Raw genomic sequence first — 24,542 nt, forward strand, 5'->3', positions numbered from 1 at the left:
GGATCTTGTTATAATTAAGGGAAGATAAAATGAAAATAAAGCCACACTTTCACTTCACAGAAAACCTGGCTCCAGGCCCACCTGACACGCAAATGGAAATTTAAGGAATGTCAAAGGTAGGCTGCCTATGCTTTTCTCTGAGACTGACCTGAATCCTACCCAGACTGCAGGAGATAAAAAAAGCACCAACATTCAGAAGATGTCCATACAGCCTTATCATTTTCTAATCACTCTTCAAAAGATGGCATACCAATCCCAATTTCTGTTACAGTACCCATCATCTATATTTTTTTATTGTGGTAAAATATACTTAATATAAAAATTACTGACTTTAACCACTTTTAAATAGACAGTTTGTAGCATTATGTACATTCACACTTTCACAAACATCACTGTATCCATTTCTCCATAACTTTTTATCTTTCCCAACTGAAACTCTGTACCCATTCACTATTCACACTTTCGAGCACTTTTCTTTGCTTGGCAGGAGGAACAAGCTTTTAAATGTGCTGTTTCACGCTGCATGACATAGCAGTAGTATAGCGTAAGTAATGGTTGTGTTGCGAACAGCTGCAGTAGTGGTATTTAAAACAATAATCAATAGGTTGTAGCAGCAGCTATATACTGAGCATTTACTGTGTGCCACACCCAGCACTAAGGGCTTTGCAAACTTCATCTCATTCAACTTTCAAGACATCTAGATGACGTCTGACTCCAAAGCCTGGGCCTTAACTAACGTTCTGGCTCACTCACTGGCTCCTCACTGTCACGACACAGGAGCAGGAATTATTTCCCTAGCTGACAGAGGGAGAATCTGAGGAAGTAAAGAAAGACACAGTCTAGTGGCACTCATGTGATTGCTGTCTTTGAGATACAAGTTTTAACCCTTGTTATAAAGGCAGAGAAACCAAATTATTATGTGGCAGAATATAAGCACTTTAAGGGTAAAATAAACAGCTGCAAAATAGGCTCTGATGTGCTACAGCTCCAAAAGGCTATGTTATTTTGAATCTGTATGAATTGATAAGGTCTTAGGTCTCAGAGTGTTAGTATAAAAGGCTAATATAAACAGAATTTTTGGAGAGGCACAGATAAACAGAACAAGACTACACAAGCTATGATTAAAAAATAGAAAAGCAACATAGCATAATGAAAAGAATACCGCTTCTGAAGTCAGATATGCTGAGTTCAAATTCCAGTTCTGCCACCTACTGATGGCAAAATCTTGGGCAAGTTACTTAACCTCTCTTCAGCTTGGTTTCTTTACCTGTGAAATGGGAATAACAATACCAACCTCATGGGTTGTCTTGAGCACAGTGCTGATATACTGTAGGTGTTCAATAAATAGGAACTACATTATTTTTATAAAACAAACAACCTGGACCATTCAAATGAGAGGTACCTCACTAGTAAAGCTTTCCTAGGCAGATTTCAAGTGATGATGCTCTACTGAAAAGGCGATTTAACCATGGTTACTAATGAAATTTTATGAACTTACCCCCTCAATTTTCACGAGTTCCTACACACCCCTACTCTATTTCTAAAAACCTGTTCCTGCAGTCTCACATTCATCAGCCCCAAAACTTTTGCTCCCACTGTATGTACTCTTAGCTGCTTTCTGCAGTCCCTGGTTACCTGGGAACTTTCCCTGTTACTGCTGTTTCCAATACTGTGATACACTATCCTTCACACTTCTTCTACTCCTTCCGGGAACCACAGTGAAATCAACTTGGGGGAGAAGCAACTGGCTCTGATGGTTATAAAGGAGAATGAAAAATGGCAGAAGACTGAATGTAGAAAAATACCACAGGACCCAAACTACACTCCCGGCTTTCTCATCCCGTAAAGACCTACTTGACAAACTCTAGCACCAAAGACTGCAGGAATAGTCTTTGGCTATAGCTACTCATAATTTCCACCACCCTGTCTCTTATCCTGGATAAACTGTTTTTGTCTTTTAACCACTGGTCTGTATAAAACGGTCAAGAATTATTGTTAAGTAGAAGCAGCACAACTTAAATCCTCTGGGAATCCAGAAAGGTGAGAACAGGGCCCCTGAGGTACCCTACGTGCGCTCTCACCTGGCTGTGGAGCGACTCTGTATCATCCCCAGGAGCACTGACTGCTCTCTCACCAGTCCCCTTCTCCGTCTGAACTGTGGCGTCTTGTCTTCCAGAGTTCTGGTCCACTGTACTGGTCCCTTGTTCACACACATTCTGTACAGTCTGAGTTGCTGCTGAAACAGTTTCTGGGACCCACAGGGAATGTTCTATAGTCTGGATCCCTACGTTATTTTGGCTGGGCCTTTCGATCAAGGCCTTACTAGGTTTCTCCTGACTGGTACTCCATGCTCCTTTCTGGCCTTCTGGCGTATCTATCTCCATTGCTTCCCCTTGAGGACTGGATGGCTCCTGTGTGGCCATCTGCTGGGAGATAGAAGCAGCAGGCTCTTTGACAGGACTACTGGGCTTCATGGGCTGTTGACTCTGCCTGGTCCCTTGGTCACCTTCGAACTTTCCCTTCTCCTCGTCGTCTTGAGTACTCGGAAAATGGAGCAAGTTTCCCCTGTAAATGAAGCACATAAAGAAACCGTGTTTTTAAAAAAAAAACAAAAAAACCTATCAAGTAAGTGTGTGTGTCTGTCAAGGGGGAAACCATAATTTCATGATCTGAGAAATGTAGGGATGGGTGAAAATAAGGTGACCAGGTGTATCACCTTACAAGATTTCTCATCATAATTTCATTCCTGTGAAAAAATAATGGTACACAGGATTAGTCCACTATGACAGTAAAATAGCCACAAAATTTCTCCACTCCATTAGCTACGAACTCTGAAACCTGACACAGGAAAATAAGGTCAACAAAAGATGTAAACCATTATTGAAGCCATAGACAATGAGGGCAATTTAGGGATCTACTTTAAAAGAGATCAAGTAGGTTAAGACGTCTCATTTGGCTTTATTGATGGTTCTAACATTCCTTAAATGACTCCCAGCATTCTAGATACTGTTCATTACCCTCTTGACTAATAATTTTAGGAAAAGAAACCCAATCTTATCATATCAAAAAACCAAACAACCCAATCAAAAAGTAGGAAAAAGACCTAAGCAGACATTTCTCCAAAGAAGACATACAGATGGCTAATAAACAGCTGAAAAGATGCTAAACATTATTCATTACTAGAGAAATGCAAATCAAAACTACAATGAGATATCACCTTACACCAGTCAGAATGGCCAACATCAAAAAATCTACAAACAACAAATGCTAGAGACGGTGTGGAGAAATGGGAACCCTCTTGCACTGTTGGTGGGAATGTAAATTGACACAGCCACTATGGAGAACAGTGTGGAGATTCCTTAGAAAATTAGGAATAAAACTACCATATGGACCCAGCAATCCTACTACTAGGCATACACCCTGAGGAAGCCAAAACTGAAAAAGAAACGTGCACCCCAATGTTCACTGCAGCACTATTTCCAATAGCTAGAACATGGAAGCAACCTAGATGCCCAATGACAGATGAACGGATACAGAGGCTGTGATACGTACATACAATGGAATATTAGTCAGCCATAAAAAGGAACACATTTGAGTCAGTTCTAAGAACACATTTGAGTATGATGAACCTAGAGCCTATTATACAGAGTGAGTTAAGTCAGAAAGAGAAAAATAAATATTGTATATTAATCCATATATGTGGAATCCAGAAAGGTGGTACTGATGAAATTATTTGCAGGGCAGCAGTGGAGACACAGACATAGAGAATAGACTTACGGACACGGGGTGGGGGGAGGAAGGAGAGGATGGGATGTACAGAGGCAGCAACACGGAAACTTTCATTACCATATGTAAAACAGATAGCCAATGGAATTTGCTGTATGACTCAGGGAACTCAAACTGGGGCTCTGTAACAACCTAGAGGGGTGGGATGGGGAGGGAGATGGAAGGGAGGGGACATATGTATACCTATGGCTGATTCAAGTTGATGTTAGGCAGAAACTAACACAATTCTGTAAAGCAGTATCCTTCAATTAAAACACAAATTTAAAATCAAAAAACAATAAATAAATCACAAGTTCAGTGAGTTACTGTACCATGAAAAACTACATACTAATGTATTTTTAGATTGCATTAAATATACAGTAACCACAGGCTTCCCTGGTGGCTCAGTGGTAAAGAATCCCCCTGCAATGCAGTGGACACAGGTTCTATTCCTGGTCCAGAAAGATCCCACATGCTGTGCAGCAACTAAGCCCATGAGCCACAACTACTGAAGCCTGGGCACCTAGAGCCCATGCTCCACAACTAGAGAAGCCACTGCAATAAGCAGCCCACACACGTAAGCGTAGCCCCTGCTGACCGCAACTAGAGAGCCCGTGAGCAGCAACAAAGACCATACGCACACACGCACGCATACGTGCGAGCACATACACCAGATTAAGGGCTTTCCTCGTGGCTCAGACAGTAAGAATCTGGTTGCAATGCAGGAGACCTGGGTTCAATCTTTGGGTTGGAAAGATCCACCGCCAGCACAAAGACAAAAAGAATCCATTCTGAACTAATCATGGAAAGACATCTGGAATGTTTCAGGCTGCCATGTCTGACAAAGCATAAACTGAGATATACCCAGAAGATAAATTCAGGGTGACGAACGGTCTAGAAACTATGTATCTTGCTGCTGTTAAGTGGTTGGCCACAGAAAGACAGAGCTAGCCATCTAGACAGAAAAAGCTGTCTCCAACTTGGGAGGAGCTCTCACCCTAAGAAGCTGAAGAGACCTGGGAAGACAGAAAAAGGAAGCATGAAGAGTTCTTTAGGGCATGCTCTGCATCTTGGAGAAGAAAGGAAAAAGGAGACATTTCTGAGGTTTCTATCTTGTTAGCACAGCTTACCACAACAGGAGACCAAAGCAGGGTTTACAAGAGAGTTCTGGCCAGAGAGCCTGGTATATTCAATGCAATTGGTTGTTAAGAGCTTGGGTCCTATCTGTCAGGAACCTCAACTGAATGAGGATATACGGCCCCGTGAAGAACAGGTAAGAGTAAAATCACCAGAAGACTGATGAGTAACACCAATCTGGTTTATAAGTGATCACACATACAAATTACTTAGCAGAGTGCTAGATACACAGCAGATGCTCAATCAGTATTGGTTGCATAAGACAAAGCATGGACCGAATACACATTTGAATCTTTAAGACATCTAACGTATCAACACCTAAGCAATAATAAAAGTGAGCCAAAAGCTAGAAGGGACAGGATTTGATTTACCATTTTAAGAATTCTATTGTTCCCACCCTTAAACAAGCCTAGACATTTTACCTCAGTTCAGTTCAGTCGCTCAGTCATGTCCGACTCTTTGCGACCCCATGAACATGTAGCACACCAGGCCTCCCTGTCCATCACCAACTCCCGGAGTCCACCCAAAGCCATGTCCATTGAGTCGGTGATGCCATCCAACCATCTCATCCTCTGTCGTGCCCTTCTCCTCCTGCCCTCAATCTTTCCCAGCATCAGGGTCTTTACAAATGAGTCAGTTCTTTGCATCAGGTGGCCAAAGTACTGGAGTTTCAGCTTCAACATCAGTCCTACCAATGAACACCCAGGACTGATCTCCTTTAGGATGGACTGGTTGGATCTCCTTGCAGTCCAAGGGACTCTCAAGAGTCTTCTCCAACACCACACTTCAAAAGCATCAATTCTTCAGCACTCAGCTTTTTTTTTTTTTTTTTAAGCACTCAGCTTTCTTTATAGTCCAACTCTCATATCCATACATGACTACTGGAAAAACCATTTTCCCTCAGAAACTATTTAGGGCATAACTTCTGAATATAATTTCAGTTTTAAAACAAAGCTTCATTTTATTTTTGACATTTTAATTCCTAACTTGAAAAATAACAGGCTGCCTTTTCCCCCAAAACTGTTAATCAGAACAATTCCTATCTCTCTAAAGACTAAAGGTATCTCATTGCAACAGCAGCAACATTCAGCAGATTCCAGTCAAATATCAGATTTTTGCTACTTCTCTTTCTTGTGTTAGCATCAAATAAAAAATGTGCAAATCAAACTTTCCTCCAAGAAACATCTATCACAAAGATGTATATATCCCACAAAACACTGAAGAAGGAAATTTTAGCACCAGAAAAGAGACAGACAAAAGAAACTCAATAATTTTAAGAAGGACCACACTTCCTTTTCTTCATTAGATTAGGCTACACAATTCTACTCTGGTCACTATATGTTAGGTTTGGAAACTGATGCCAAAAAATAGCGAATTTTAGCAGAAAAAGCCTGGATAAAATTCATCCAAAGTGAAATATGGAAGAATTAACCTCCATATTTAATAAACGTTTAACCATTCTGTTCTGAGCGTAGGTAGGTCTGCCGGAGGGGACCTGGAATCAAGATCACCTGAATTCTCAGGCCCTTCTTCCATCAAGGTTAAACAACAATCATCAGCATCCTATTCTATTATAAACCATCTAATAAAACAGGAAGGCAATACAATGCAATCAATAAGTTTCCTAATTGCTGGGCCAAGACCACACTACTTTTGAAAACATACAAGGTGGTACTTTAGTTTCCTGATACAACAAAGGATGTGATCACAACAAAGGATGTGATCTGGACTATCTGATTCCCAAGAATACCAACAAGTTCACATGTAATCATCAGAATGTTTAGTAAAAGCACTGATGTGCTTCTCTTCAATATTTCTACCAATAAGGAACACAGAAATTATGTTGCAGGGAATTAGGACTCGAGTGCCAAGAGTCTAGGTTCAATCTCTGGTTGGAGAACTAAGACCGCCCGGCAGGTTACAAACAGCCAAAAAAAAAAAAAGTTACAAATAACACTATTAAGAATATAGCTGATGACAATACATTATTCTAGTCCCTAATTACAAATTACTGAATTCTAGAGATATAAGATTCCTAATGAAGATACAAACTTATTCCACTGCCATTACTTATTTCTCCTACACTAAATATAAGAACCACATATTCCAAACAAGATACTTTTCTAATACAGAAGAAATACTTTGTAACTCAAAAAATTTTTCCAAGCTTCATAGCTGGTCTAAGAGATAATGGAGTAAAGAAATTATTGGAAAACTTTAATTGCATCAAGCCTGATAAACTTTAAATTTGAGCTGTCAAACATCCCATTTTGCTGTATGGGAAACTAATGGAAAATAAAAATTCTGTTAAAAGTAAACATGTTCAAAACTAAGTAAAAGAGAATCTTAGAAATTCAGGATGATATATTTTTATAAGTTATGAAGACTGAATAATTTTAAATTGATAAAACTAGCAGATAAAGACAAAAATCTATTTATGAAATATTTAATAAAACTTTTCATTACATCTCATTTATAAATCTACCTAGAATATGTCACAGTCCCTCAAATAAAACAGTAAGCTCAAGTTCACAAAACAGTAGCAGTATATTCTAGATTTTGTTACCAATCATTTTGTGAATCCATATAGCCCAAAAGACGCTATGAAAATAATGCTCGCCTGATGGGTGCAGAGGAGGAATTCTGACTTCGAGCCTCATCCTCTTGCCCGGCTTCACAGACACAGCTAAACACAGACATGGTCTTCTGGGAACTAAGAAATAAATTAAAGCAATACACTGTGTTAACTGTGAAAGGAAAAGTACCTCTGAAAATTATCCTTTTAGGTACAGAGAGAATAAAATTCTTTCTCTGAATATGAAAAATCTGAATACCAAATATTTGATGACATTAGGAATCAATGGCAATTTTAAAAGCATGATAATAGTACTGTGGTTAAGTTGAAATTAAAGATTTCTTATCTTTTAGAGACAGCATTGAAATATTTAAAGATAAAAATGATACAATGCTAGAATTAGCTTTAAAAAAATCAAGTGGAGTGGAGAGTGTGGGAAGCATTTATAAATGAATCAAGACTAGCTGTAAGTTGTTAATTTTTGACCCTGGGTGATGAATTCATGGCAGTTCATGATACTATTCTCTTTACTTCTGTATATTCATGAAATCTTCAATAATGAAATGTGAGAGAGAGACAAGATGGAAGCAAGTAATCTGAACAGTGTCCAGCTACAGACAACACTTAAAAACAGAGTGGTACTGCTTCACCTAAACACAGAGATAGCATTTAAAATACTCTAACAGAGTCCATCACCGACTTGATGGACATGAGTTTGAGCAAGCTCTGGGAGTTGATGGGCAGGGAAGCCTGGTGTGCTGCAGTCCCATGGGGTCGCAAAGAGTCGGACACAATTGAACGATTGAATTGAAAGGAACAGAGCTTACTTTAAACGATTACCTATGGTGAACCCAGTGGTAAAGTCAAAGATTCTTAAAATCTGGATTCTCCTATATAAAATTTGCTTCAAAACAGTATCAGTGACTCTCATTCTGTGATCCTCCAATCCAACCCTCTGCCTCAGGCTTTTCTCTATTTTTCCATCCCTACATTCCACCCAAAGGGTCCAGAAAGTTTCAGCAGCATATACTGTTCCCTCTTAACAAGTACATGTACAAAGTGATAACAAGTTGTGCTGGATTTTAACAATTTTGTTAAAACTGAAAGATCAAGTATAAATTCCATTTTCTTCAACACAACATTAAAGAGTCTTCAACTAACAAGGAGTCAAAGGTACTTATCTTTCAAATTAAATATGTAAAATACCAGAAAATAATTACTCTCTCTATACAAAGATTGACACAAATCAAAGGATTCAGATGGATCACTTACAACTGAGGATCAAATTTAGTCCAAAGACAACTTAGTCAACAACAGTTTTAGATGACCCACCAAGCAGGAAATTTTATTTTTAAAAATTTATATTTTCTCTTTACAAATTTAAAGATTTCGCAACAGTAAGTCTGCATGGTAATGACTGGCTGGAAATGAATACGGGCTACCCTCCTTTAAAACGAGACACACGATCGGTTGGCCATCGTCGTCAACATTTCACGCTCTTGCACCTAGACTGCTTTACTTATTTATAGCACGTGTCTAGACTGATTTAAGAATCCTCACCTATACTTCAACAACCACTGCTGGTATTTTCATACTGGATGACTCACACAAGAAACCAATGAAACAATTCTATTCTCACGGCCACCAGATGGCAAAGCTTACCACCAGAGCCTCAGGATGGGGTCATATTCAAACTATGACAGCATCCGTGACAAAGCGAAAACAACAGGACGGTAGCTAATTTGGCACCAGAAAAGAACACGGCCTGAGGCTTGGGCTGGCGAGGGCAGACCTCAGGAAGAATAAGGTCTATGACTACCTCTGTTAGCTTCCTGTTTCCTCACCAAAGAAAAAAGGCACTCTCACATGAACGAAAGGACGAAAGGGAAACACCATTAAATATCTTAGTTCTAAATATAGCCAAAGCTTTATTAAAGTATTAATAAGAAAGCCTACGGTTAGATTCAACACACTGCTACATGGTTTATGCTCAAGTTTTGTTTCAAATTTTTTTCCTTTCTTGATAAATTATCTTCCCCTCATTACCAGTGGCTTTGTATATTAAACTCCTCTAAATAGCAACCAGCTCTGGTTACCTGGCAACAGCCTCAGCAACAGCAGTAGATCCATTTTTCCTTTCACCAGCTGCTGGCTCTGAATAAAAACAAAAGAAAGGAAAGAGAAACAGAACTCAGTATCACACCTTAAGACCTCTTAAAAACCTGTTCAGCCCCAATGATACTCTAAAATAATGCTTGAATTTCTGAAGCTATTGAAGGCCTCTTTTCACTATGACATTGAAAAAAATCATAAAAATAAAAACCTGATCTACTAGTATTTGCAACAAATAATAAAAAGGAAATGAGTAAGAATAAAAAGTGAACATGAAAAGATTTCTTAAAATTTAATGACATGTCTTTCTCACTTCCACTGATTTTCTTTCAAACTCCCTACAGAAGACTACTCAGTTTCTCCAGAAATACAATATAATGAATTACTAAGAAGATTTAAAAACGAAAATGAAATTTCTGAATTACCTCTTCTAAGTAAAAAAATCATGTAGTAAAAAAAAAATTCTATTTAAAAATTTCAAAACAAATTTAAAGAAACTTCTGAGAAAGTTTATAAGTGTGAAACTAACACAACATTGTAATTCATCTCTACTTCAATAAAATGTTTTTAAAAAGAAAAAACTTTAGTAATTATGCAGGAAAATTGCACAAATTTTAAATAGTGTTAAGAGAACCCACACACAGAAGATACTCAAATTCTTTCCAAAGAGCTTTTGGGACAGATATTTGAAAAATAAGAAAGAACCTGTAGTAAAAAATTAAAGGTCATACTGAAAAGAATTCCATGTTCTCAAAGCAATGCCACAGGATTAAAATGTGTTCATTTACCATTAATTCTAGCCTTAGAAAAAATAATAAATACTTTAAAACATTTCTAAAACAGTCATAACCCAATATAATTTGAATAGTTCGTCAAGGAGGCAGCTGAAGCTTGGTGGTCAGAGGCCTGGCTCTGCAACAGAAACCTGGCTCAGGCCCTGGCTCCAGCACTTAGCAGTCCAAGCTGGGGATAAACTTCATTTTGAGTCAGTTTCCTCAAAATAGGACCAACCCAGGGACTCCCTGGGGGTCTAGTGGTTAAGACTGCACTTCCACTGCTGTGGACTGGGGTTCAACCCCTGGTCTGGAAACTAATATCCCACAAGCTACACGACCAACCCTCATAGGTTTGTTGTGAGGATAAAATGGGGAAAACTATTAGTATGGTACCTGATTATCAGGAAAGGTAGTAAAATTTACTAATATGGTCATCTTTAACATTTAGCTCCATTTAAGGTCTTCCCAATTTTAACTTCAAATCTAAAGAATCAAAGCTATCGTGTACTCTCTTACTAAGTCCTATCTGATTTCAGAGAAGATGACAATAATGATGAAAATGTTATACTTTATTTCTACTGAGGTTCTAAATTTTCAAATCAATAAGCACTGAGAAGCAGAACTGCACTCTAATTCAGAACCAGACTTCTGGTTCTTGGAACTACTTTGAATTCAGGCTACTTCATTTACTAGCTGTGTGACTCTAGGGAACAAGCTCAACCTTTCTGTGCCTCAGTTTCCTTACCTATAAAATGAGGATAACAACAGGATCTACTTTACAGGTTTGTTATCAGCTTTAATGAGCTGTACATGTATGGCATATATATGTGGCATATAATAAGAACTCAAAATACAGAGCTAAAATTTCTTTTCTTCAATCTCATAGAATCAGAGTTCTTATCAGGTCCACCCACTCTATCTGCAGTCTCTGAAAACTCCCCTTTCATCTCTCTCTCTCAAGAATCTCATTTTTAACCCATTTCCCCTTTGGAGATTTCCTTTCAATTTCTAAACCTCCTTAGGTATCCCTCAGCCTGAAAAAAAAAACAAACCTCCTTCAGTTCTATATTCCCCTCTAACTTGCTGTTATTTTCTCTTCCTTTCTTACCTCAACTTCTCAAAAGTAAAATACATTTGCTGCCTCTTCTCCTCCCCTTTACTCCTCAATTACTGTCAGGACAGGTCCCACCCAACCACTGTACTGAAATAGTTCTTTCTAGAGTCACCCAATGAATCCTAACTGCCAAGTCTAATGTACATTTCCAGATACATCTTTCTAGACCTCACTTCGGCATGTGACATTTTAACTCTCCTCCTCACAGGCTTCCATGGCTTTATACTCTCCTAGCCCTCTTATCTAGGAATATTTCTTATCTAAGATAAGGAATATTCTCCTTATCTAGAGTAATATTCCTTTACAATCTCCTTGATAAAACTTTTTCCTCTCCTAACTCCATTAAATCCCATTTAGAGTCAGATGGATCTGATTGAAACTCCTGCTCCACCTCTTACCAATTACTGTAACAGTAGGTTTAAAACCTCTCTTAGTCTCAGTTTTCTCATCAACAAAATGGAAATAAGATCTACTACAGAGTGCTATCATGAAAACAAAATGTGGATGTAAAGTCATTCTATATTTTTTCTTGTATTATTTCCATATTTAACTGGTCCCAAGATCCCCTCTATTCTGCTATTTATCTCTCAAATTCATCCCCTCATCTCTGAACCACTACTAATGATCCCACTTCCTGGTTAAAGACTGCATTTGCCAGGCAGCAGAACAGAAAATGGGCAAGGAAAGGAATGATGCACAGATTTTTCAAACAATCAACTGATCCTTTAAAAGAAGCAAATCTGACCGTATTACTCCCCGGCTTAAAATTCTTCAGCTTTTCAGCATGATGTAAAAGGCCTTCCAGAATCCAGTCCTGACTTTGCAGCCATTCCCTTGTACCTTCTCTGTATTCCAGCCATACCAAACAACTTGCAATTAATGTGGGAAAGTCAACTTAAACCTACAACCTGAATCCACAATCCTACATTTTCTAGTCACTTCTGAACTCAAACATTTCTGACTATGAAAACCAATTACTTTATATAGACACAAGTTTAATACAGAGATACAAGCAGTACCATAGAGATTATAAAATGGAGCATCTTCAGTAACATGACAGTGACTAGCAAAAACAAAGAATTAAAATTCATGAGAATAAGACTTTACAAATAACATTTCCAGAAGTTTCAATCATTAAAACCAGAAGAAAAAAAATAATTCCAGAAGATCTGGAGCCACTAGTTACCCAAGATTAACATAAATAAAACTTACTTTCCAGGCTAAACTGCAAAGACTCTTCACTTGCCTCAGTCTCAGGACTGACCAATTTCATTCTCAGACACAACTGATCACCCATTTCTGGGGCAGCCCCAGAATCTCCTTTTTCATTCCCAGGTATGGGATCGTTGGTCTCCACCATGCTTTCTGACATGACATCACTGGTTGTTATGGTGCTTTCTGGATAGTTGCTAATACCTGAAAGAAGGGAGGCAGGGGGAAGAAAGAAAGAACACTAAAATACAAACATGAAAAATAACAATTCAAAGTCATCAGTTTGTCTGTTTGGCTCCACAGCTCTGCAGGACTGAAGAGGATTCCTAGGATAGATCCTGTCACAAGTATCAACAACTACGCACTAGTACTGACACCTGGTCTTAAGAAGAGCAACAGGATTCAGTTCCACTTCTGCATCTGGACAAAGGATGCTGCATGAGCCCTCAGCCAACCCACATCTGCCAGCATCAGGCATAGGTAGCAGGAGACTCCAGACGGCATGACTGTTACCTCCCAGCACTGACTAGAGAAAACAAATAGGTTAATGTAGAAGACTACTAGCCGCTTCAGGGAAGGAGGATCTCAATTTTCTTGCCCTGTCAAGCAGCAGCAGACTGATTAGCCAGGGTCCTAAGTAAACAGTATTTCTACCCTACCTGCTTTCCCTTCCTTATAAAACAGCTCTAAACCACTGTTTAACACTCAGATACTATGGCCTTGCAAGTAACAGAATAAAATCCTCATAGATATTCTTCCTTCCTTCCTTCACTGTATCCTTTCCTTCCTCTCATCACTGCTCACATTTCCTGGGAGTTAACTCATGGAACCAGACACCATAATCTTATTCTTCCTAAGACAAAAATCAATCTCATCAGGCAGGCCCAACTCCTCAGATATAAAAGAATCACTGGCGTACAGAATGGTATCTCAGAAATTCTGCTTTAAACATCATTACATTTAATCACTCACCAATAGGAGTACTGTGTCTCTTGGGCTCCAATTTTAGGTGCCCAATAAGAGGTGGAGTTGCACCAGTCAATGGTGGAATAATATCACCTTCTTTAGGCAAAGTAAAATGAAATGGAGTTTCTGGAGAAAGCAAGAAACAAACAACAAACAAAAAAAACCGATGATAAACAAAAGGAAATCAAAACGTAAGTACACGAAAGGCAAAAGTGAGGAGAACTGCAAGAAATATCCCAATTACTCTTTTCCTTTGCTCCCCAATTCTGCCTCATTCCCAACCCCCCTCCCACATCAGGCCTCTCAACCAACGTCCTACTGTTCTCTCTGCTCATCAACAGAACTGACACAAAGCAGACAACTAGGGAACAGGCAAACAGAGGAAGCCCAAAAGCTCGGAGGTCCTGAGGAACATGGGGTCACAAGGAGCACAGACACATCTGAGCCCCAAGACAGTAAGTAAGCTGGATAGTTTCAAATCTAGACATCTTAATCTTGTGTAATGTTATCTCAAGGAGTTCACTTACAAGCTTTAGCAGCCTGTAGGATTTCTCTATGTTAAAGTCTGATGTTAATACTTGTAATTTACAATCTACTCAAAGAGCAGACAAAGGATTTCATGAGCTAAAAGGACTTCAAAATACTCATTGGTTCTACAAGAAATATACAGGTTTCACAATTCAGCAGTACTAACCAGTTCTAGGCCATAGCAGTGCAATGGTAAATCTCACATGTATGAGCATTCCCATTGTAGATATATTGGTCATTAACGAACATTTGTCTAGAAACAAAACTTTATTTTTTAACTAGGTCTCCATTCCAAATTTCTAATCAGAATTAGCAAATGGCCAAAATCACATTTTTTGAATTCCTAATTATCTCTTTTAATAAAATGACTAAGTTTGGGAGAAAAAAAGAATTATGCCAAACTGCTGTTCTTAAATCTGGCATGTGAAAAGTTATACTTAGTTTCCTGGAATGGCTCAGAATAACTATAATATGGCTTACCCAGTCACTATTCCTTATGAAAGTTATTTGTCTAATGTCCTTTCCAGATCACCAAGCAATTCTCTGATTCCCAGGGGACATTTAGTGGGTGCTGTACAAAGGTAATTCTGACACTGTCTACCCAGTTAGTGTTAGTCACTCAGTTGTGTCTGACTCTTTGCAACCCCATGGGCTATGGCCCACCAGGCTTCTACACATGGAATTCTCCAGGGAAGAATGCTGGAGTGGGTAGCCATTCCCTTCTCCAGGGGATCTTCCCGACCCAGGAATCCAAGCCAGGTCTTCTGCATTGCAGGCAGATTCTTTACCATCTGTGCCAACAGGGAAACACAGAGATAGCATCAAATCCCACAAATTAAAGGCTCGGGTCCACAAGATTGCCCCCACTTCAGACACCAATCAGCAGTCCAGGCTTCTAACCAACTAGCTCTGTATCACAGGTTCCCACAAGGATGAAAAGTTCACATGTGCTGCTTAAGAAACTGTGAAGAGCAGAGTGGAAAGTCTCAACGTCCCATCTAACTGGCAAAGAATTCCACCATAGTTATAGCAAAATGAAATGGGCTGGTAGGTAAGCATTCATTCTCTGGCAACTCTTTAAAAAGTTAAGTCCTTCAAATTACTAAAGAACTTAAAGATATAGAAATTAAAAAACAAATACACCTCACAAAGCGTCATACACTCTGAAGACTATTTTACAGAATGTTCATTCCCAGTACAACCATCTGTTCTCTCTCTTGACAGGAACTATCCTTCACATTATGATTAACCATTCAGACTTTTGAAAATCTGTATAAAATCTTTAAGTAGAGCCTTCTACATGACAAACCACAATATGCGAATGTAATATGCAAGCATTAATTACAGAATATCATTTATGAAAAGTTATCTTAGCACTACTGATCCAGTGCATCACTACAACCTAATAGATATTGGCTTATATGGGTAGCAGTGCCATTATCTGGTCTTCAAAGCCTCATTTCCGGATTATCACAAGAGCCTATCGATTACTTTGCCTGCCTGAAGTCTCCCTCTTTCCCCAATCCACAATTCTTTCTGTACAACTAAAGCACCTTTCCTAAAAAACGTGACTTAGATTGATAACAGTACTTAGATAAAATTAAACTATAAAAGTCTTTAATAATGTAGAATACTAGGTCATTCAGATAGTTCTTTGCCATAACTCAGCAGAATTAGAGAAACGGTATAATACAGTTTGGGGCTTCCCTGGTGGCTCAGACGGTGAACAAGTTGCCTGCAATGCGGGAGACCTGGGTTACATCCCTGGGTTGGGAAGATTCCTCTAGAGGAGAAAATGACAACCCACTCCAGTATTCTTGCCTGGAGAATCCCCATGGACAAGAGGAGGCTGGCAGGCTCCAGTTCATGGGGTCTCAGAGTTGGACACGACTGAGCAACGAAGCACATATCATACGGTTTTTACAGGAGGTAAAAGCACAGACTTAGGAATCAGGAGACCGAGGTTCTAGTCCCACTTCAATCATTAACTAGGCACAGGACTTTAGGAAAGAGAGACTGAACCCAACACCCCTTAACCTCCTTTCAGCTACTTTTCATTTCTTGTTCTAAAAAAAAAAAAAAAAAATGAACATCAAATCTAATGAAAGGGAGCAATTTTGAGATGAAAAAAGTACTAACAATCACTCCTAGACAAGAGGTATAAACTAGAACCAGGAAAAGGTATCATCACCCATACTAATAGCCATGATGCTACCTAAACATTGCTTCTCATTTCCATTATCTTTAGAAACTTGCTTTCTTAAGTCTGTATTTTGGTCTTTTGGTTTGTTTTGTTTTTAAATTATACTGACTTTGGGCATTCAGAAAGTTTGAATTCTTTTCAGCTAATGTCAGACATGATATTCTAGACGTATTTCAGAAATAAGCTATTATTCTCTTTCTGGACTGTATAAAATAGATAAAGGGACTTCCCTGGTGGTCCAGTGGTTAAGAATCTGCCTGCCAATGCAGAGGACACGGGTTCAATCCCTGGTCTGGGAAGATTCCACATGCTGCGGAGCAACTAGGCCCGTGCAACACAACTATTGAGCCCACGAGCCAAAACTACTGAAACCCAAGCAACCTAGAACCAGTGCTTTGCAACAAGAGAAGCCACCACAATGAGAAGCCTGCTCACCACAACTACATAAAGCCCAGCAAAGCAACAAAGACCAAGCACAGCCAAAAATAAATGAAACTTAAAAAAAAATAAAATAAAGCACACAAACTAAAACTTTCCCAGTTAAAGGTTTAAGATGTATATACGTTGAACCACTGTTAGAAACTGAATATCCGTAAGGAAGAGACCACCACACTTTTTTTGAACATGATTTAACTGCGTAACGTAATCAAAAAAGGTCCCTGTACTTCAAGGCCACTGTCCAAATATAAAAACATGGAGCAAGGCTGAGACTTAAGTAGAAAATACCAGATTGGTACAATTTTCTAAATACTTAGAAAATCCATGCTAATTACACCTGAGTTCTAAAGCTGATAAAAACTTCAAATGATCTGATTCCACAAATAATTAAAGCTATAAAAGAAAAAAACCCATATTTTAATTATTGGCTGCTCACAAACATAAATCCAAATTCATTTTCAGCCCTGATGTAACAAGTATGCAGTTCTCGCCTACCTTCCATTCCAAATCATACTTTTTGGTTGGAAACACAGAACAGTTTACAATCACACTCACCACTAGAGCTTTCACAGAAGCTTTGTGAAGCCTGGGCAGAGGCTTTCTCCAGTTGCTGGGCCTCTACACCTGAGTCCACGTGCTCTGCATTAGCCACCTTTGAGTCTTCCCTTAATGTGCTATCGGTTCTCTCTTGTGGTTGGGTCTGCTGCATTTCCTGCTCAAGTCCTAGAGTACCATCTGCTCTCACTAAAGTCAAAGGAGGCTGTGGAGAGTCTGCCTCTACAGATTCTTTTTCTGCAGTCACTAATTTCCGATCTCCTTCACACTCTGCACTCTTTTCTTCTTGGATATCTGCTCTATTCTCAGCACATGGTTCTATTTCTGGAGCATCATCCTCCCACGACTGAGAATCTGAGCATTTCTCCACTCCCTCTAAAGGTTCAGAAGAGACATCAACTCTGGGAGATGGTTCCTTCACATCTACAATGACAACACTCGAGTCCTCTGAAGTAGCTTCTTCCCATGCTTCCTGATCCTTATGTTCCAATTCCTGTTCAAGTACTGGAAGCTTCTGGGGAGAATCAATACTTATCACACTGGTTTCAACTTCCATAGCTTCCTGGCATTCTTGTTTGGGGACTTCCTTCCGAAGACCCAGCCCTTGAGACTGCGTTTCAGTCAGAGAAAGATGCAATGTGACACTCTCCATATTTTCTTCTTTGGGCTCCTCTCCTTGACTTTCACAAGGAGTCTCAGGGATTTCTTCCACCTCAGACCCTGAAGACCCCTCCTCTGGATGATGTTCTTTAATTTCTATAGCTTCCTCCTGATCCAACACACTTGAGAGTGCCTCAGATCGAGTAGCTGGAGAGGGAACTGCCTGACTGCCTGAATCACAAGTGAGATCAATACAAACGTCTTCCGCTACAGGTTCTTCTCTGCCTTTGCAACCGGCAGATAAAATACTAATGTCAACCCTGGTTCCTATGTTGTCCCCCTTTGCTTTGTCATCATTCTGATTCAGTTCTACTTGGCCCTCTTGTGCAGGATCAAGCAGGATACTATCATTTTCAGCAGGAACAAGTTTAGAATTGAGAACAGGAGACATGGGTTCAGTATCCTCAATCTGTGTGTTCTCTCCATCTTCATCAAGCCTGTGAGAACTCAAGCTCTCCATCTTTGGGGACTGGCTATACTCACTTGTAGAAAGCATTAACTTACAAGAATCCCCTGTCAAAGAAAGTCCCAGATCCTCAGTGGAATTCTTTGGTTCAGTCTCTGAAGCTTTAGAACACTCAACAGTCAAAGTTGAACTATGCAACTCCCTACCCTTCTTCTCATCATTTGATCGTTCTTCCAAACTTGGAGATGGAATGAAGATATCCTAAAGAACAAAAACAGACAAATAATCATTTTTTCATAATCATATTTCTTTTATATCTAGTCCTTCAATTCTAAAATTTCTAAATCAATTACACAAGAATTTTAAACTCCAGGGCCATAACTTCAGAAATACAAGTCATAATCATCAGTTTTTTTCATCAACACAAGTCAATGTTTAATGCTTTTCTTGAGAATCACTGATCTACAATAAGCACGATCCAAACAAAAACCTAGAAGTATTCAAGTAGGTAGAAAAACACTTAAATTGACTGCATCTCACTACTAAAATCATGTCATACACTGTATGATGGACTGTTAATTACATAAGAATCACATGAACATAAGCCTACACAGTCCACTTCAGTTCTCACAAAGTGGGAATACATATAGGCATAACTCAGAGATACTGCAGGTTCAGTTCCAGATCACCATGATAAAGCAAGTCACACAAGTTTCTAGGTTTCTCAGTGTACGTAAATGTTTAAACTATGGAGTCTAAGTGTGCAATAGCATTGTGTCTTTAAAAGATGTACATATCTTAATTAAAAAAAATTTTTAATGCTAAACATTGACTGACAATTCTGGATTGCCACAAATCTTCTATCTGTAAAAAACAAATTACCTGCAAAGCACAATGAAATGAGGTATGCCTATTCTTATTTCATGTCCCACTATTTCAAAACGTGCTGGCACTCACAAAGCAAATGTTAAAATTCAAAGTTTACAATAATCACATTAGTCAACAGATACCACTACACACCAGTGTGGAAGGTGAAGGCTTAGCAGTAAGATGACATCCTGTTGGTAAGGATGCGGAACAACTACAACTGTCATAAACTGCTGGTGGCAATGCAAAAGCTACCACCACGCAGGAAGACAGTTCGGTTCTATCTTACAAAGCTAAACGTACATTAGTGTTACGATATGATCCAGAAATTGTATTTGTACATATTAACCCAAAAGAAATAAAATCGTAAGTCCACACAAAGATGTGTACGCAAATGTTCACAGCAGTATCAAACATCCAAAAACTGGAAGCAACCCAAATGTTCACTGAGAGGTGAATAAGTATCCATATCACAGAATAGTACTCAACAATAAAAAGGATTAAAATACTAATACGTGCCAGAATGTGAATGAACCTCAAAAATTAGCTAGGCTAAAAAACTCAAACACAAAACATCATACACTTATCATTCCAATTTTAAGACATTCTTGAAAAGATAAAACTGTAGTGACAGAAGGCAGATGACTGGCTGCCCAGGGTAGAAGTGGGGGAGGGTGGGTGAGGAGGGATCAATCGTAAAGGATTATAAAGAAGCTTTTTAGGGTGAGGAAACTGCTCCATACTTCGATGGCGATAATGGTTATACATTTGTATACAACTACCAAAATTCATCAAACTATACACTTAAAATGGCAGTCTCATTTTATGTAAGTAACATCTTTAAAAAATTAAACTCAAAGTTTAATGTTTTTATGTAAGAATTTACATTTAGGGTGTTGTTTTGCTCAACATAAATGCTGTAAAGCTCTAGACATAGCTGATAAGGCATTCACTTCCTATGATTTTTAAGAGAATGAGGAATCAAAGTATGTTGCCAAACATTCTGTGCATTCATTAACTTCTGATATTTCAATGTTTGGTCTTACTGTTTACCCTTTCAGATTATAAAAACAGTAATAAATTTTATCTGCTCATATACTCCCAAGCATGACTGCATAAAATTGGTTCAACATTTCTAATGGCAATTTGACAATACACACAGCCTTGAAACCTTATATACTCCTTAGTCAAATAATTCCACTTCCAGGAAATTATTTGATGAAAATACACTAAGATTTAGCTACAATGCTGTTCAATACTAAAAGTATTTAGAAAAGGAAACAATATGATATATCCTAAATATCTACAGATAGGAGATTCATTTAAAAATTACGATATACCTAACATGATGGAAGACTTTATAACTTACATAAAATTGTACATGAGTATTAAAAAAATAGAGAGAGAAGCAGGCTATACATTAAATAGAAACATTTTCTAAAGAAGTTTATGAATACACATTTTATTGTGGTCTACACATTTTTACATAATTTCCATGTTTTTTAAGTTATTAATAATACATAAACACCATTAAAAAGTTACAAGCAGTCATTTGAGATAACTGATGATCTTAGTTTCACTTATTTGTGTGTTACACACGTTTTATAAGAAATTATGTATTTTTTAATAAAAAGTCAATTCACAAAGGCTTATAGATAAGACATTGCTAATAAAATTATAAGTAACAATTGTTTTTGAAAGTCAAACTCATATAAAAATAACCATCTCAAAATGAGCATTTACAATGCGCAACCACCACCTCTATCTACTCTGAAAACATCTTCATCACTCCAAAGGGAAATCTCATACCCATTAAGCAGTTGCCCCCATTCTGAATATGCTTTAAGAGTTATCAAGGTAAATATTTATGTGATTTTTTACAGAATTTTTTCAATATATGTATAATTTTTGTCAGCAAAGTAAAATTTCAGGGGCTAACCAGCCTAACAATAAACTTTATTTCTTAAAAGGCTTCCTGGATCTAGTATCTTGCCCCTAATAATCTCTGAAGGCTTAGTCAGAATAATAAAGTTAAGTGGAAAAAAAACAAAAAAACCCCTCAGAGCTCTGGATAAAGACTAATGAAGAATTGTCAGGACTTGCATCAATGAGTCAACCAGTCTAGACTCAATACAGACCTAAATCCATAGTATCCAAGCTGTCAAAACTGGTCTCTCACACAGTTTAAAAGCCACTAATAAAATCATCTATATGTGTATCAAGAATAAGAAAGTGTTAAATATCAAACTATTTTCTACTAATCCTCTCCTCAGCCCTCACACCCTGGTGAAGGATCAAAAAGGCTACGCAATTAACAAATATATTAGGGAAAAAAAGAAATAAATACATGAAGTTACCTTTATCTCAGTTTTCTCTTGATTAGTAATGATTTTATCACAAATAAACAGATCTCACAACATCAAAATTAGGTTGACTTGGATTCCCGTAACCAAAGTACAGAAAAAAAAAAAAAACACAGATGTACAAAGGTGAGCCATTAAGAATAACATAAGGAGTTTGATACACAATGAAAAAGTACAGAGCTCCCAAATAAAAACAACGGATTTAATACACACATTTACTTTAACTTCTTTGAAAAATCCCACTAAGGAATGGTACAGCAATTTTAAAAAAAAATGAATTTTCAAGAAAAAGAACACGAAGAAAAGATAACCACAATAAAATTTTAGAAGAGTGATCATCTATTCAGCGGACTAGTGAAAACTGAATTCCTAAGACAGCAGTAGGGAAAGCTAAGATGTAACCCAAATTACACCTCAGAATCACCATGCCCCAAAAAAGATTCAGGACTTGGCAGCAGCCCAGGTAACTCCGGAAGTGGTGATGAGGGCAGAGCTAAAATCAGGACTGACTGACTGGCTGGAAATCTATTTAAGAAGCAGTTTAATCCCCAGATCCTCTCTCCCTGAGCCTTGTCCTCCCTGGAGAGAGTGAAACATAACATCCCTGAACTGGAGGACAGGGGACACAGTTATCAGAAAGTACCATACTGGAAATTGGGAAATTAAATGAAAATTTACACTGAATAGAACCTGCCCCTGTCTCTAAACATCCCCAGTCCTCTTTCATCATAGATTTCTAAAGTAATGGCAGACAACAGGGAACCTGAATAAGACCAGATAAATCAAGATACTGACATTAGGAGACCCCAGAAACGGCCCTACAGATACCACTACAGTGAATACCAGAAACAAGAAGCACCAACCACTAATTCAGAACTTCTAACCTGTTTTCTAGGATTTCACTCTTAAAGGAGGCAGACAATCAAGTATTTACCATCACACTCTTAAATTAGAGGAAAGCCTCTAATTCAAAAGTGAAACACACAACAAAACTAAAATGTATTTGAAGAAATAGTGATCACTACAGGGAGAAAATGTCTCAAAAACTACTATTATTAGGGAGATAAGATAGTATTTGGAAAACTCAGCAGTGGCCACAGGACTGGAAAACGTCAGTTTTCATTCCAATCCCAAAGAAAGGCAATGCCAAAGAATGCTCAAACTACCGCACAACTGCACTCATCTCACACGCTAGTAAAGTAATGCTCAAAATTCTCCAAGCCAGGCTTCAGCAATACGTGAACCGTGAACTTCCTGATGTTCAAGCTGATTTTAGAAAAGGCAGAGGAACCAGAGATCAAATTGCCATCATCTGCTGGATCATGGAAAAAGCAAGAGAATTCCAGAAAAACATCTATTTCTGCTTTATTGACTACACCAAAGCCTTTGACTGTGTGCATCACAATAAACTATGGAAAATTCTTCAAGAGATGGGAATACCAGACCACCTGACATGCCTCTTGAGAAACCTATCGGCAGGTCAGGAAGCAACAGTTAGAACTGGACATGGAACAACAGACTGGTTCCAAATAGGAAAAGGAGTATGTCAAGGCTGTATATTGTTACCCTGCTTATTTAACTTCTATGCAGAGTATATCATGAGAAAGGCTGGGCTGGAAGAAGCACAAGCTGGAATCAAGATTGCTGGCAGAAATAATCAATAACCTCAGATATGCAGATGACACCACCCTTATGGGAGAAAGTGAAGAGGAACTCAAAAGCCTCTTGATGAAAGTGAAAGAGGAGAGTGAAAAGGTTGGCTTAAAGCAAAACATTCAGAAAACTAAGATCATGGCATCTGGTCCCATCACTTCATGGGAAATAGATGGGGAAACAGTGGCAGACTTTATTTTTGGGGGCTCCAAAATCACTGCAGATGGTGATTGCAGCCATGAAATTAAAAGACGTTTACTCCTTGGAAGGAAAGTTATGACCAACCTAGATAGCATATTCAAAAGCAGAGACATTACTTTGCCAACAAAGGCCCATCTAGTCAAGGCTATGGTATTTCCAGTGGTCATGTATGGATGTGAGAGTTGGACTGTGAAGAAAGCTGAGTGCCTGATTGATGCTTTTGAACTATGGTGTTGGAAAAGCCTCTTGAGAGTCCTCTGGAATGCAAGGAGATCCAACCAGTCCATCCTGAAGGAGACCAGTCCTAGGTGTTCTTTGGAAGGACTGATGCTAAAGCTGAAACTCCAATACTTTGGCCACCTCATGCGAAGAGTTGACTCATTGGAAAAGAGTCTGATGCTGGGAGGGATTGGGGGCAGGAGGAGAAGGGGACGACAGAGGATGAGATGGCTGGATGGCATCACCAACTTGATGGACATGAGTTTGAGTAAACTCTGGGAGTTGGTGATGGACAGGGAGGCCTGGCATGCTGCAATTCATGGGGTCGCAAAGAGTCAGACACGACTGAGCGACTGAACTGAAGATAGTATACCCATAAAATGACAAAATGCTAATCTTTTTTTAAAAGGGAGAACATTTGAGAAAAAAAAAAGTATAGAAACTAAAAACCCAAGAGTAGAATAATTGCTCAGACAAAGGTTAAAAGATGGTTAAACCTAGTAATTGCACTCCTAATTATATATAATGAGAGAAATAAATTATGACTACATATAATAGATATAACACACATTCATGGAGAAACTTGTGCATGAATGTACATAGCATTATTTATAACCAAAAAGGGGGGAAACAACCCAAATGTCCATCAACTGATAAATGGACGAATAAAATGTGATATGTACACACACAGTCGGAGAAGGCAATGGCACCCCACTCCAGTACTCCTGCCTGGAAAATCCCATGGACGGAGGAGCCAGGTGGGCTGCAGTCCATGGGACTGCTAAGAGGCGG

The 24,542-nt window shown here is 38.6% G+C and overlaps 1 protein-coding gene across 3 annotated transcripts in view; it reads right to left on the bottom strand.

Moving 5' to 3' along the window:
- The window catches only part of TP53BP1 (tumor protein p53 binding protein 1), a 66,690-nt gene that overhangs the window by 23,449 nt on the left and 18,699 nt on the right, over positions 1-24,542 (bottom strand). Inside the window, exons 10-15 of one of the 3 annotated variants that reach the window (XM_005892598.3) lie at positions 17,382-18,708; positions 13,664-13,783; positions 12,692-12,895; positions 9,574-9,631; positions 7,523-7,615; positions 2,082-2,565 (exon numbers count right to left, since the gene is read on the bottom strand). In XM_005892598.3, coding sequence (XP_005892660.2) covers positions 2,082-2,565; positions 7,523-7,615; positions 9,574-9,631; positions 12,692-12,895; positions 13,664-13,783; positions 17,382-18,708 — 2,286 coding nt within the window. The remainder of the gene's footprint in view (positions 1-2,081; positions 2,566-7,522; positions 7,616-9,573; positions 9,632-12,691; positions 12,896-13,663; positions 13,784-17,381; positions 18,709-24,542) is intronic. The other 2 variants (XM_070358809.1, XM_070358808.1) reach the window with 2 other exon arrangements.

Source organism: Bos mutus, chromosome 21, assembly GCF_027580195.1.
Source record: "Bos mutus isolate GX-2022 chromosome 21, NWIPB_WYAK_1.1, whole genome shotgun sequence".
NCBI lineage: Eukaryota > Metazoa > Chordata > Mammalia > Artiodactyla > Bovidae > Bos > Bos mutus.